The following is a 14,282-nucleotide window of genomic DNA, read 5'->3' as shown; positions in this document are numbered from 1 at the left end:
AGACTTTCCTGCAAAAATTCTAATTTATGACCAGTGAACTTTCCTGCCAAAATTAAAAATTTATGACCAATGGATTTTCTCACCTTAATTTTCCGCCTCAACCTTCTTCCTTCATAAGAAAACAACCCATCTCAAACCCCAGCCAATCAGGTTTTAGAACCCTCTATATATAATGACCTCACAGCATACCCTGAAAAAAGCCACAGCATGATGGCCGAAATGTTGGTTCTACTTACTCAGATGCAGCAAGACCTGGACAGCTGCAAGAATCATAAAGCACATAAGAGACGGTCCTTGCTCAACAGAGCTTACAACAAACAGGAGAAATAAGAGATTAGAGAGTTATTTGTTGAGGGAATAATTAAAACAAACACAGGTACTGAACAGATGAATAAAGGGTTAAGAGTTAAAAGCAACCTCAAAAAGGTGGGCTTAGATTTGAATAGGGCCAGGAACAAAGCAAGATGTACTAACTCAGGAAGTCTATTTCAGGCATATGGTGCAGCAAGATAAAAGGAACCGAGTTTGGAGTTAGCAGTGGAGGAGAAAGGTACAGCTGAGAGTGACTTATCAGATGAACAGAGTTCCTGTTGAGGGGTGTAGAAAGGAGAGATACTGAGGAGCTATAGCATGAATGCAGTTGTAAGTCAGTAAGAGGAATTTGAAATGTATACAGAAATGGATAGGGAGCAAATGAAGTGACTTGGAGAGTGTTTAGGTGAATTTAGTGATTCTGCTGCAAGATAAGTCATGCAACAGAACTGTGAATAGGTTGAAGGGGAAAGAGATGGTTTAGTGGGAGATCCGTGAAAAGCAACTTGCAGTAATCTAAGTGTTAGGTGATGAAAGATGGATAAGGTTTTGGTAATGTGCTCGGAAAGGAAGGGATGGATTTTGGTGATGTTGTAGATAAAGAAACAGCAGTTTCTAGCAATCTGTTGAATATGTGCAGAGAAAGAGAAAGAGAGAAGTAAAAAATAACCCCAAGGTTACAAGCTAAAGAGACAGGGAGAAATAGAAAATGCTGGCGTAACATATAGAGAGCAATAGTTACCACACAAACAGCGACCTGCATTAGATTCCCATAAGACATCTGGGTAACCTGCAAAGCAGAAACATGCTGAAAGTGCCCAAAATAGGTATAAGATTGCACTGGGTTTCTCAGAAGGTGTTCTAAATAACAGTGGTGGGGTCAATATTCAGCCATCAGCGGTGAGTATTTTGCTCACTGCTGACAGCATTATTCCCGGATATTCAAAGCTGGGACCTGTGTGAGCTCCGGCTTTGAATATCTAGTTATTTTTACGCTGGTTAAAATATAGCCACATGAGTCGATATTCAGCATTTAAGTGGCCATGGGTTGCCGCATAAAAATAGGACAGACTTTTGTGAGATCCCATTTATTTGATAATCCTGGCTGCTTAGGGGCTAATTATCAGCACTTAAGCGGTGAAGTGCTGACTCCGCCCCAGAATGCCCCCAACATAGCCGGCGCGTAGCTGGTTAATTGGCGCTGAATATTAGCGGCTAGCCTCAACCAAGCAATTTAACCGGTCAGCGGCTGGCTAAATCGCTTTGAATATTGGATCTGATATGAATATATTGGTCTTCCAAGGTGAGTGGGATAAACTGCATGGGTAAAGTCCAAACTTAGAATAAGGATGGGGCAGCTAGGTATTGCAATCTTGCTAAATTTGGCAACTGTGGGAAACTACAAAGCTCTGTAATAACACAGAGGAGGCCTGGATTTTGGATTAAATATTTGTCTTCTACGGTCTGTGTCCCGCAAATGGCAAAAACAGTCCAAGAAAACAGGTAGGCAGGCAACTTACAAGATACAGCATGGGACAAAAAAGGAAGCACAGCTCCACAAAAGTTTCATATAAAGGAAATGTATTCACCACATGAGAGTAAAATGACGACTACTCATTTTATTCTCATGTGGTGAATAAAATTGCTTTTTATAAAACTTTTGTGGCAATTTGCTTCCTTTTTTTGTCTCGCTAATGGGAAAAGACAGGAGAAGCTTTGGCAACTCCAAAAAAGGACAGAAACCTGCATTTTTCTCTCTTCTGTCTTTGTAAAGGTGGAATTGGAACAATTTCTTCATATATTTGCAAATAAGGGGAGAGCAGGTGGTGAACATTTAAAATAATAATTCAGTTTAAAATAGCATATCTTGTTCAGTGAATGTTCACTGTGCAAAAGAAGGTTCCCTACTGCAATGAGGTTTAATTTTCTACTGATGCATGTTGCAAATTATCTACTTTCTTATAAATCAGATGTTTCAAACTTTGATCTTCATGGGCCACAAACAAGTTGGATTTTCAGGCTGTTAAGAAGAGATAGATTTTCTTTCCTATTGCCTCCACTATGTGCTGATCTCTCTCTTACATATTCACTATGTCCTTTGGCGACAAGAATGATATGACTTGCGACAAAGGACATAAGAGAAGAGACTGGAAAACCTGAATATGTATACCCTAGAGGAGAGGAAGGACAGGGGATATATGATAAGCTCCCCCCTGCCTCCCCCCCTCTCGGCGGCCCTGCTTGGAGATCGTGTGACATAAGATTTTGTAAATAAATACTTGAAAGGTATTAATATAGAAATATAATATAATATAGAAATATAGAATATATTTTCCAGAGAAGAGAAAGTGGTAAAACTAGAGGACATGAATTGAGGTTGCATGGTGGCAGACTTAGGAGTAATATCAGAAAATTCATTTTCATGGAGAGGGTGGTGGATGCCTGGAATGACCTCCCGAGGGAGGTGGTGGGGAAAAAAAACTGAGGCAGAATTGAAAAAAGGTGTGGGATGAGCACAGACAATCTCTAATTAGAAAATGAATGATATAATACAAAACTTAAAGGGTTGCATATATGTTTGTATGTCAAGTGGTGCTTAGGTGGCGACTCTGGCTTCATCAACTAAGGTCAGTGCTAGGCTGGCTTGTATGGTCTGACTCCCGCATATGACAATCCAGTTTAGGGTGGCTGGAGAGAGCTTCAACGGAAACAACAGTAGTTTGGAACGTGACAACAGTGCCGGGCAAACTTTTACGGTCTTTGTCCCACAAATGACAAGATGGATTTGGATAGGCTCGAGTGGGCTTTGACAGCAACTTCAATAGTTGAAACATAAGGACAGAGCTGGCCAGAATTCTATGGTCTATGTCCCCAAAACACCAAAGAAAGACCAAGATCAAGTACATAATATGTTCATTGTTGATTTAAATGTTGAATTGATAATGAATGTGACTGTTGGACGGACTGGATGGACCATTCAGGTCTTTATGTGCTGTCATCTACTATGTTACTACGTTACTGTGGATGGCAGGAAAGCCCGACTAGTGATGGCCCCTGAAGACCAGAGTTTGAGGTTCCTAGAAATACTCTTAAGGGATTATCCATTCAATATTTTAAAAGAGCAGTCTGAGGTCTAAACAGCTATTTTACTGCCTGTTTGATTCAGTGGAATGATAGTAAGCAATTGATTTGTGTGAAATAGTGGCAGTAATGGATTTACTGGAAAACCCTTTATCTGTTGTTTACATTATAGTGGGAAGTAAATAACTTACAGATGTGCTTTTACAGTTTATCTTTTGTATTGCACTTTATGTTATATTATACTTATGAAGCAATTATGTATGTTTGTAATATTTTTTTTGCATTTTATGTTATTATGTTCTATTTTTGAAGCAATTATGTATTCTTCTTTGATCCCTACCTATACTTGGAGGGAGGGCCACTGAGAGACATAGCCGGGCCTGGGGTAGAACTGGACCGCTGCAAGCCGCCTCCCCAGTCATGCCACCCCCCCACTCGTGCCACCCCCCCACTCTCACCGCCGCCCGTCTGTGGCAGAACCGGACTGCCGCAAGCCACCTCCCCACTTGCACCACCACTCCCGTCCTCCCACCCGCCCCCTTACCTTTCTGTCTTTGCCTTCAAGGGGAAGCCCGGGCCTTACACCAGCAAGCCGCTTCCTGCATGCCTGCTCCCATTGTCTGTCCTCTTCTGCTCCTGTCTGTGCTGGGAGTCAGGACCCGGATGATTGCATTAACGCAATATTGTGCTAATGCAATCATCCGGGTCCTGGGCAGCACTCAGGAGTAGGGGAGGAAAGACCCAGAAGCAGGCAACAAGAAGAAGCTTGCCAGCACCAGGCCTGGGCCTGAGTCCCCAGACTGGGCTGACCTGAGGAATTTTGCTCCCCTTGCCCCTCCCCCCCCTCGGCGGCCCTGCTTGGAGATAGTGTGACATATTAAATTTTGTAAATAAACAGCTAAAAAGAATGTATGCTGGTATAGACCAATTAGAGTGGATAAACACTTGCCTAACCCAAAACAGATGCAAGATGACATTTTAAAGGGGTTTCACTGCAGCTCAGGCCAAACTGTGTCTCCCTTTTATTGGAAGTGGGGGGAGAGAGGAAGCTTTTTGTATGGAGACAACTTTCTCCCAGTAGAAGACAAATAGATCTCTGAGAATTTGAGATATGGCAATAGCTCAAGCCAAAAGTGCAGCTTGCCTGATGAATGAACTTTCAGAGGGAGGCATGAGACATCTCTCACAGACTAAAACAATAATTCATTTCATGAGTTTTAGCCTTCTTCTGTTTGTAATAGTTTATTATATGGTACAGAGGTGGCCCATTCACAGTGCAGCTAAGTGAGCAGAGATACAATCTTTCTCGACCAGGCATTTGCATGTTCAGTCCTTGGGAGCTGCAAATATGTCAGCTTTTTCTGACATCCTTAATGAATATGAATCCTTTACTAAACACAACCAGGCTGCCAAACATTTACAATGATTAAATATCACTATCCCATATAATAAAATCCTTGAAATTACTTCTTAAAATAGTTTTTATATTGAACATTTTTATTCTATATGTAGAAAATCCTTTTAAAACATATTTGAACCACACACATCTAGTACGGTTGTCTTCACTTCTATTACCATCTGAAACAATCTGACAATAATATCAAATATTGCAAAGTCCAATCCTTTCCTTCTGCATAAACGGTCAATATATATGTCTCTAATAAACATGAAGTAAAGAATTAAATGGACAATTTTGTTCTTTCTGCTGCAGTCATTCACATATCTTTGTGTTACTCTTGACACCTCATTTCCTAGATTGCTGATGATAAGCAGGCAAAAACCTTAACTGCCGAGGTGGTAAGGTTCCCAAATCATTTAATTACAAGGTTTATGAAATAGATTAGTCTGAACACAGCTTCGTGTTTCACCTGAATGGCGTTCTCAAGAGACTAGAACAAACATGCCATGACACTTATTTTCACAGACACTCCCAAAGTGGTGTTCTAACCTGCGGAACCACCTAAATAGGAAGTCCCCACTGTCCATTTAATTCTTTACTTCAGGTTTATTATATATATATATATATATATATATATATATATATATATATATATATATATATATATATACAGTGGTGGAAATAAGTATTTGATCCCTTGCTGATTTTGTAAGTTTGCCCACTGACAAAGACATGAGCAGCCCATAATTGAAGGGTAGGTTATTGGTAACAGTGAGAGATAGCACATCACAAATTAAATCCGGAAAATCACATTGTGGAAAGTATATGAATTTATTTGCATTCTGCAGAGGGAAATAAGTATTTAATCCCTCTGGCAAACAAGACCTAATACTTGGTGGCAAAACCCTTGTTGGCAAGCACAGCGGTCAGACGTCTTCTGTAGTTGATGATGAGGTTTGCACACATGTCAGGAGGAATTTTGGTCCACTCCTCTTTGCAGATCATCTCTAAATCATTAAGAGTTCTGGGCTGTCGCTTGGCAACTCGCAGCTTCAGCTCCCTCCATAAGTTTTCAATGGGATTAAGGTCTGGTGACTGGCTAGGCCACTCCATGACCCTAATGTGCTTCTTCCTGAGCCACTCCTTTGTTGCCTTGGCTGTATGTTTTGGGTCATTGTCGTGCTGGAAGACCCAGCCACGACCCATTTTTAAGGCCCTGGCGGAGGGAAGGAGGTTGTCACTCAGAATTGTACGGTACATGGCCCCATCCATTCTCCCATTGATGCGGTGAAGTAGTCCTGTGCCCTTAGCAGAGAAACACCCCCAAAACATAACATTTCCACCTCCATGCTTGACAGTGGGGACGGTGTTCTTTGGGTCATAGGCAGCATTTCTCTTCCTCCAAACACGGCGAGTTGAGTTCATGCCAAAGAGCTCAATTTTTGTCTCATCTGACCACAGCACCTTCTCCCAATCACTCTCGGCATCATCCAGGTGTTCACTGGCAAACTTCAGACGGGCCGTCACATGTGCCTTCCGGAGCAGGGGGACCTTGCGGGCACTGCAGGATTGCAATCCGTTATGTCGTAATGTGTTACCAATGGTTTTCGTGGTGACAGTGGTCCCAGCTGCCTTGAGATCATTGACAAGTTCCCCCCTTGTAGTTGTAGGCTGATTTCTAACCTTCCTCATGATCAAGGATACCCCACGAGGTGAGATTTTGCGTGGAGCCCCAGATCTTTGTCGATTGACAGTCATTTTGTACTTCTTCCATTTTCTTACTATGGCACCAACAGTTGTCTCCTTTTCGCCCAGCGTCTTACTGATGGTTTTGTAGCCCATTCCAGCCTTGTGCAGGTGTATGATCTTGTCCCTGACATCCTTAGACAGCTCCTTGCTCTTGGCCATTTTGTAGAGGTTAGAGTCTGACTGATTCACTGAGTCTGTGGACAGGTGTCTTTCATACAGGTGACCATTGCCGACAGCTGTCTGTCATGCAGGTAACGAGTTGATTTGGAGCATCTACCTGGTCTGTAGGGGCCAGATCTCTTACTGGTTGGTGGGGGATCAAATACTTATTACCCTCTGCAGAATGCAAATAAATTCATATACTTTCCACAATGTGATTTTCCGGATTTAATTTGTGATGTGCTATCTCTCACTGTTACCAATAACCTACCCTTCAATTATGGGCTGCTCATGTCTTTGTCAGTGGGCAAACTTACAAAATCAGCAAGGGATCAAATACTTATTTCCACCACTGTATATATATATATTGACCATTTATTCAGAAGGAAAGGATTGGACTTTGCAATATTAAATATTACTGTCAGATGCTTCAGGAGGTAATAGCATTGAAGATAACCTTACCAGGTGTCAGTGGTTCAAATATGTATTAAAAGGATTTTCTAAATATAGAATAAAAATGTTCAATATAAAAACTATTTTAAAATGTAATTTCAATGATTTCATTATGTGGGATAATGAATATGAACGAGAGAGATTTGCACACAATGGAAGTAGTGGGCATGCAAATCTCTCACATGAAAATTCACCAGAGATATCCAGAAAATCTGGTCTATGTGCAGCCCTTGAGGACTGCATTTGGACTGGTCTGCTCTAGACCATTAATAAAATATAGGAGCTGTCCACTGCCTCAAAATGAATTTCCTGCAGACACACTCATCTTTTCAGTGATCTGCATAAGGTGGAAAACATCCCATGTTTGTCTGGAGTATGCAGAACTGGTAGTCAGCTGTGGTGAAATTAGGCGCATCTGATCAAATCAGACCTACTTTCAGTGAAGAAAAAGAGTATAAGGGGTTAAAGCATGCAGGTACATTCATTCTCTGCTGGCCTAGGAGCTGGTATTCATTCTAAGTTTTCACTCATCAGCCCATGCTGCACTTTCTTGGGATTTAAGGTGTTATGTCCTCTTAACGGCTAGCAGATGTTGGTAGATCACAGCTCAGCAATGGTGCTGTGCAAAAGCATAAATCTTGTGCTTCATATTTGCTGATCATGACGGGTAGAAAGAAATCTAATAGTAGTGTCATTTCTCACTGAGTCACCTCTACTGTTCTGAGTCAAACAGGTTTTAACCTGTATTATTTTATTTCTTTTCATATCCAGGTCTCCAGATAATCTTCCCACAGTATTTGCAGGAGAAGTTTGTCCAGTCAGCATTGAGTTATATCATGTGCAATGGAGAAGGCGAGTATGTGTGTAAAAACAACCAGTGTGCGTGCCAATGTGCTGAGGAATACCCACAATGCAACTGTCCTATCACTGACATCCAGATCATGGAGTATACCCTAGCTAACATGGGCAAGTCCTGGAGTGAAGCATATAAAGACTTTGAAAACTCAGGTAAAAGAATGCACAATAAGTTCTGTTTATACTGTAAGTGAATAAAGCAATTAATCCAGCAAAAGTATAAAAAATAAATACATGCTAGTTAAGGTATGCTGTGATGTTAGCTCTCACCCATGAATCCCTCTCATAGGGCAAAGTATACATTGGAATTTGATTGATCATTATTCAACTCTGTACATGGACTCAGCTGGCTTCTAGAAAATTTGAAGAAGTAATTTGTAAAGTTGTGTACATGTATAATTAATTTTCATGTGAAGGTTCTCATCCCTTAATCAATAACTGATTAACACCATTCAAATATTTGTCAAATATTTTTACTGAAAAATAATTTTCCAATGACATAAAATGAAGTTTTCGTAAAATGAATGTATTAATGTCAGTCAAATATAGCATTGAATTACTTTTCTATTGGAGAACAGCAAATAAGAAATGTCACTGGAACTTGCTAGAATGACTAATTTAAAAGAAGCTACACATTATCCATCATTGCAAATATCCATAAGACCTTGGTGTAAACTTCCATATCTAGCAGGTTGCTTATGTATTGTTTTCAAAATTCCCAATCCCAAACTTCGGTGTTGTCCTCTATGCACAGTTAGCGCCAGATTCAGTAAATGATGCTCAAAAATAGACATCATGAAAAATCTGCACTAAGTTCGAGTCTATAAAGAGCCCTCTGGGTCGAGTCTATAAAGAGCACTCTGGGTGGAAGCACCTTTTAGAGAATAGTGCTTAAGAGTGGTTTCCCATGCCCAAATGTGGGTGCAAAGATTTATGCCTGCTGAAACCTGGTGAAAATCCTGGTGCTCAACCCTTGAATTCTCTAACACTGCACCTACATATTTGGAATGCCCCTGACCTGCCCATGAACCTCCCATGGCCATGCCCATTTTTGGGTTGCGTATGAGACACTTTCGACACACAGCATTATAGAATAGGGCATAGAGCAGATGTGCGCATAAATCCAAATTAGTGCCAATCAAAATTAATTATTGCCAATAATTGGTCATTAGCACTCAATTGACTAATTAATTTACATGCACATCTGGGTTCTGCACCTAAATTTGAGCACCCAACTTGATCAACCTATATAGAACCGGGCTTACTGCCAGAAAGACTCTCCATAACTCCTGGAATTTTGGAGTTTCTCAAAGATGCTGCTTTTTCAATTTCAATCTTGCTTGTATTTTAATGCAGATGAATTCAAGTCTTTCATGAAGAGATTGCCAAGCAACCATTTCCTGACGATTGGGAGCATACACCAGCACTGGGGTAATGATTGGGACCTGCAGACCCGCTACAAACTTCTCCAGAGCTCTATGGAAGTCCAGCGTCAGAAGATTCAACGCACTGCTCGCAAGCTCTTTGGCCTCAGTGTCCGTTGTCGGCACAATCCTAATCACCAGCTGCCTAGGGAAAGGTAAGAATGCAGATCTGCTGGACATAAACATCAAAATCTGAACTAAATTTTTCTTATACCTTTTGCCTTGAATCTCTGAATTATTCTGCCCTTAATTGTACGTTCGGTGTAAGTTTTAAACATCATAGGCCTTTTATACAGGTAAAATAAAGTTAACTCATCTAAGTCAGTCATAGCTGCTAAATGGATTTTACTTATCTGAAAGATGTGTTTTCTTTTGGCTGATTGGAAAGAGACATTTTATGGCACCTTTTAGTGCGGGTGGGCAACCACGGTCTTTATGTTCAGGTTTTCCACAATGAATATGCATGAAATCTTCTTGCAAACAGTGGGAGCAGTATATGCAAATCAATCTCAGGCATATTCATTATGGAAATCTTGAAAGCCAGACTAGCAGGCCTATTTTTGAAAGAGAAGAGCGCCCATCTTCTGACACAAATCAGGAGATGGGCGCCCTTCTCTCAGGGTCGCCCAAATCGGCATAATCGAAAGCCGATTTTTGGCGTCCTCAACTGCTTTCCGTTGCGGAGACGACCAAAGTTCCCGGGGGCGTGTTGGCACCATAGCGAAGGCGGGACTAGGGCGTGATTAAGAGATGGGCGTCTTCGGCCGATAATGGAAAAAAGAAGGGCATCCCTGATGAGCACTTGGCCGACTTAACTTGGTCCATTTTTTTTTTCCGACCAAGCCTCAAAAAGGTGCCCGAACTGACCAGATGACCACCGGAGGGAATCGGGAATGACCTCCCCTTACTCCCCCAGTGGTCAACAACCCCCTCCCACCCTAAAAAAAATGTTTATTTTTTTTTTTGCCAGCCTCAAATGTCATACCCAGCTCCATGACAGCAGTATGCAGGTCTGTGGAGCAGTTTTAGTGGGTGCAGTGCACTTCAGCAAGGCGGAACCAGGCCCATCCCTCCCTACCTGTTACACTTGTGGTGGTAAATGTGAGCCATCCAAAACCCACCCGAAACCCACTGTACCCACATGTGGGTGCCCCCCCTTCACCCCTTAGGGCTATGGTAGTGGTGTACAGTTTTGGGGAGTGGATTTTGGGGGGCTCAGCACCCAAGGTAAGGGAGCTGTGCACCTGGGAGCAATTTGTGAAGTCCAATGCTGTGCCCCCTAGGGTGCCGGGTTGGTGTCCTTGCATGTCAGGGGGACCAGTGCACCACGAATTCTGGCTCTTCCCACGACCAAAGGGCTTGGATTTGGTCATTTTTGAGATGGGCGTCCTTGGTTTCCCCGCCCCTTTGCGGGGCCATCCTGCGAGGACGCCCTCATGAAAGCTTGAGCGCCCCGTTTGATTATGCCCCTCCACGTTATAGCCCTCAAGGACCATGGTTGCCCACAGCTGTTTTAGAAGCATATTTGAAAAGTATGTGTGCAATATACAGGTCAATGTTATACTTGATGTCATTTTACAACATGTAAGGATACGTATTATACTTTTGCTGCATTAGCAAGCTGATATTCAAACACAATGCAGGCTAAACAGAAGGTGTGTTTGTGCATTTTTGCTTCTAGATGCCCTACTGGAAATTTGCCCTTTACTGTCTTTTAATTACCTTATATCAAACAATTAGTGAAGGAACACAGAGTTCTGAGCATGTTCACTTTAGTCCCTTCCATTGAACGTAGGGGAGCAATTTCCATGATGTTAAATACTCCTGTTTTTAATGATTCTTAATTGCTTTTCTGCTTCTAAGTATGATCATGAAGGTTTAGAGTTTTATCCTGTTTTCAGTGCTTACCTGTATATTTTTCAGGTGGCTCCTGAAGGATCAATTCTAGTCCCTGTACTCTTCAGACTTTTCTTTTTCCCCTTTTTCATTTTTACCCTAAGTCACTGGATTAGTGGGTAATTTTTGTTTTTTACTGACTTCTTATCCTCAATTTATCCAGGCTGGACAACTATCTAACTTCAGTCACCATCTGGCTCTCTGCCCACAGATTGAAATTGAATCCACAGAAATTGGAAGGCCTATGGATCAGCAGCAGTGCCCTGCCATCCATAGCTCCTTCTATCTTTCTTCTTAAAATTCCTTTAAAGAAAACTGTGAGAACTCTGGAGGTCATTATCCTGCTTATAATCGAATGAGAAAAACGCCCAAGTTCCGACCTAAATCGGGTAATGGACGTTTATCTCACAAAAACGAATAAAGCGGTATAATCGAAAGCCGATTTTTGGACGTTTTCAACTGCAATCCGTCGCGGATGCGGACAAAGTTGATGGGGGCGTGTCAGAGGTGTGGCGAAGGAGGAACTGGGGCGTGGTTATCTGCCGAACAGAGATGGGCACATTTCACCGATAATGGGAAAAAAGTATGCGTTTTTAGCTAGAATTTAGGACACTTTTCCTGGACCCTGTTTTTTCACGAATAAGGCCCCAAAAAGTGCCCTAAATGACCAGATGACCACTGGAGGGAATCGGCGATGACCTCCCCTGACTCCCCCAGTGGTCACTAACCCCCTCCCACCACAAAAAATGAAGTTTCTCAACTTTTTATTTTCACCCTCAAATGTCATACCCAGCTCCCTGACAGCAGTATGCAGGTCACTGGAGGAGTTGTTAGGGGGTGCAGTGGACTTCAGGCAGGTGGACCCAGGCCCATCCCCCCTACCTGTTACAATTGTGCTGCTTAATGCTTATTAGTCGTCCAACCCCCCCAAACCCACTGTACCCACATGTAGGTGCCCCCCTTCACCCCTTAGGGCTATAGTAATGGTGTAGACTTGTGGGCAGTGGGTTTTGAGGGGGATTTGGGGGGCTCAACACACAAGGGAAGGGTGCTATGCACCTGGGAGCTCTTTTACCTTTTTGTTTGTTTTTGTAAAAGTGCCCCCTAGGGTGCCCGGTTGGTGTCCTGGCATGTGAGGGGGACCAGTGCACTACGAATCCTGGCCCCTCCCACGAACAAATGCCTTGGATTTATTCGTTTTTGAGCTGGGCGCTTTCATTTTCCGTTATCGCTGAAAAACAAAAACGCCCAGCTCACACATTGTTGAATAAAACATGGGCGTCTATTTTTTCCCAAAATACGGTTCGGTCCGCCCCTTCACGGACCCGTTCTTGGAGATAAACGCCCATGGAGATAGGCGTTTTCGTTCAATTATGCCCCTCTATGGATTTCTGTGACTTTAAAAAAATCCATTTTTTTCTTACACAAAATATGTCTATTATGCCCATACCTGGAGAAAAAAAGGGTCTTTATCTGCTCACGGTTCGTAGCTATCTAGACTATGAAAAACCCCTTCTCTCTGTCATCTCTACCCAATTATTGAAACTCCTTCAAGTATAATATCACATTCATTGTTTATTTATTTATTTATGTATTGATAATGAGTGTGACTTTTTAGGCAGACTGGATTGACCACCATTAAACTTCTATGCAATCTTAGTAAATTGTCAGTCCCCTCCTACCAACCTCCACTATCTGCCTATTATGTATGTATAGGATAAAATTCAATATCACATTTTTTGTTTTCCATGCTCTTCTGTTCAAATGCCCCAAATTGTCAGCAGAACGTTTTAACTTTTACAATCCAACATTTGGATTAAGATCTTCTCAGCATAATCTCTGAGGGACACTTTTATAAAGGCGCGGTACGCTCTATGTGCGTGCAGCGTATGCTAAAACAAGACTGCTACCAGGCAAGTGCACCCCCTGGAGGTAATTTCAGATTTGTCGTGCACCCATAACGCTATGACAAATCATTTTTTTTTTATTTCCTACCACACACATTTCCGGCATGAATCAGCATTTGGCACGCACGACCGGTCACTGTGCGTGTAGCATGTGAGCCCTTACCACTAGATCAATGGGTGGTGTTAAGGGCTCAGGCTGTACATAGTCATGCGCTGGTTTCAATTTTACTGCAGGCCCTTTTCCCGGCCCTTTAAAAAAAGCCCTTTTCCTAGACACAGTAAAAACTGGCCCAGCACATGCCAAATACATGGGCCCACACTACCGCATGCCACTTTTTGCCAAGCCTTAGTAAAAGGACCCCTTAATGATCTTTCCACCACTTCCCAACCAAATAGATTTATTTAGAATATATCCACCACAGTGCCTTTAGTTACCAAACAGTGTTGTTATGGAACATATACCTTCAGCGTTCAAAGACAAAGGGGTCAATATTCAGCCTACAGTAATCAGTTTTTTTTTAGCTGATGACAAGTGCAGGCTGAATTTAGTGTGGATACTTACAGGCTTATTTTCGAAAGAGAAGGGCGCCCATCTTCCGACACAAATCGGGAGATGGGCGTCCTTCTCTCAAGGTCGCCCAAATCGGCATAATCGAAAGCCGATTTTGGGCATCCTCAACTGCTTTCCATCACGGGTACGACCAAAGTTCTCGGGGGCGTGTTGGCACCATACCGAAGGCGGGACTAGGGCGTGATTAAGAGATGGGCGTCCTCGGCCGATAATGGAAAAAAGAAGGGCGTCCCTGACGAGCATTTGGCCGACTTTACTTGGTCCATTTTTGTTCACGACCAAGCCTCGAAAAGGTGCCTGAACTGACCAGATGACCACTGGAGGGAATTGGGGATCACCTCCAATTACTACCCAGTGGTCACCAACCCCCTCCCACCCGAAAAAAAACTTTAAAAACATTTTTTGCCAGACTCTATGCCAGCCTCAAATGTCATACCCAGCTCCATCACAGCAATATGCAGGTCCCTGGAGCAGTT

The 14,282-nt window shown here is 42.5% G+C and overlaps 1 protein-coding gene across 1 annotated transcript in view; it reads left to right on the top strand.

Moving 5' to 3' along the window:
* BRINP1 (BMP/retinoic acid inducible neural specific 1) overlaps positions 1-14,282 on the top strand; it is a 254,241-nt gene that overhangs the window by 198,737 nt on the left and 41,222 nt on the right. Inside the window, exons 6-7 of the mRNA XM_030207789.1 lie at positions 7,925-8,161; positions 9,365-9,587. Coding sequence (XP_030063649.1) covers positions 7,925-8,161; positions 9,365-9,587 — 460 coding nt within the window. The remainder of the gene's footprint in view (positions 1-7,924; positions 8,162-9,364; positions 9,588-14,282) is intronic.

This window comes from Microcaecilia unicolor, chromosome 6, assembly GCF_901765095.1.
Source record: "Microcaecilia unicolor chromosome 6, aMicUni1.1, whole genome shotgun sequence".
Taxonomy (NCBI): domain Eukaryota; kingdom Metazoa; phylum Chordata; class Amphibia; order Gymnophiona; family Siphonopidae; genus Microcaecilia; species Microcaecilia unicolor.
The sequence above is the reverse complement of the archived record's forward strand: the minus strand, read 5'-3'. Positions and strand labels throughout refer to the sequence as shown.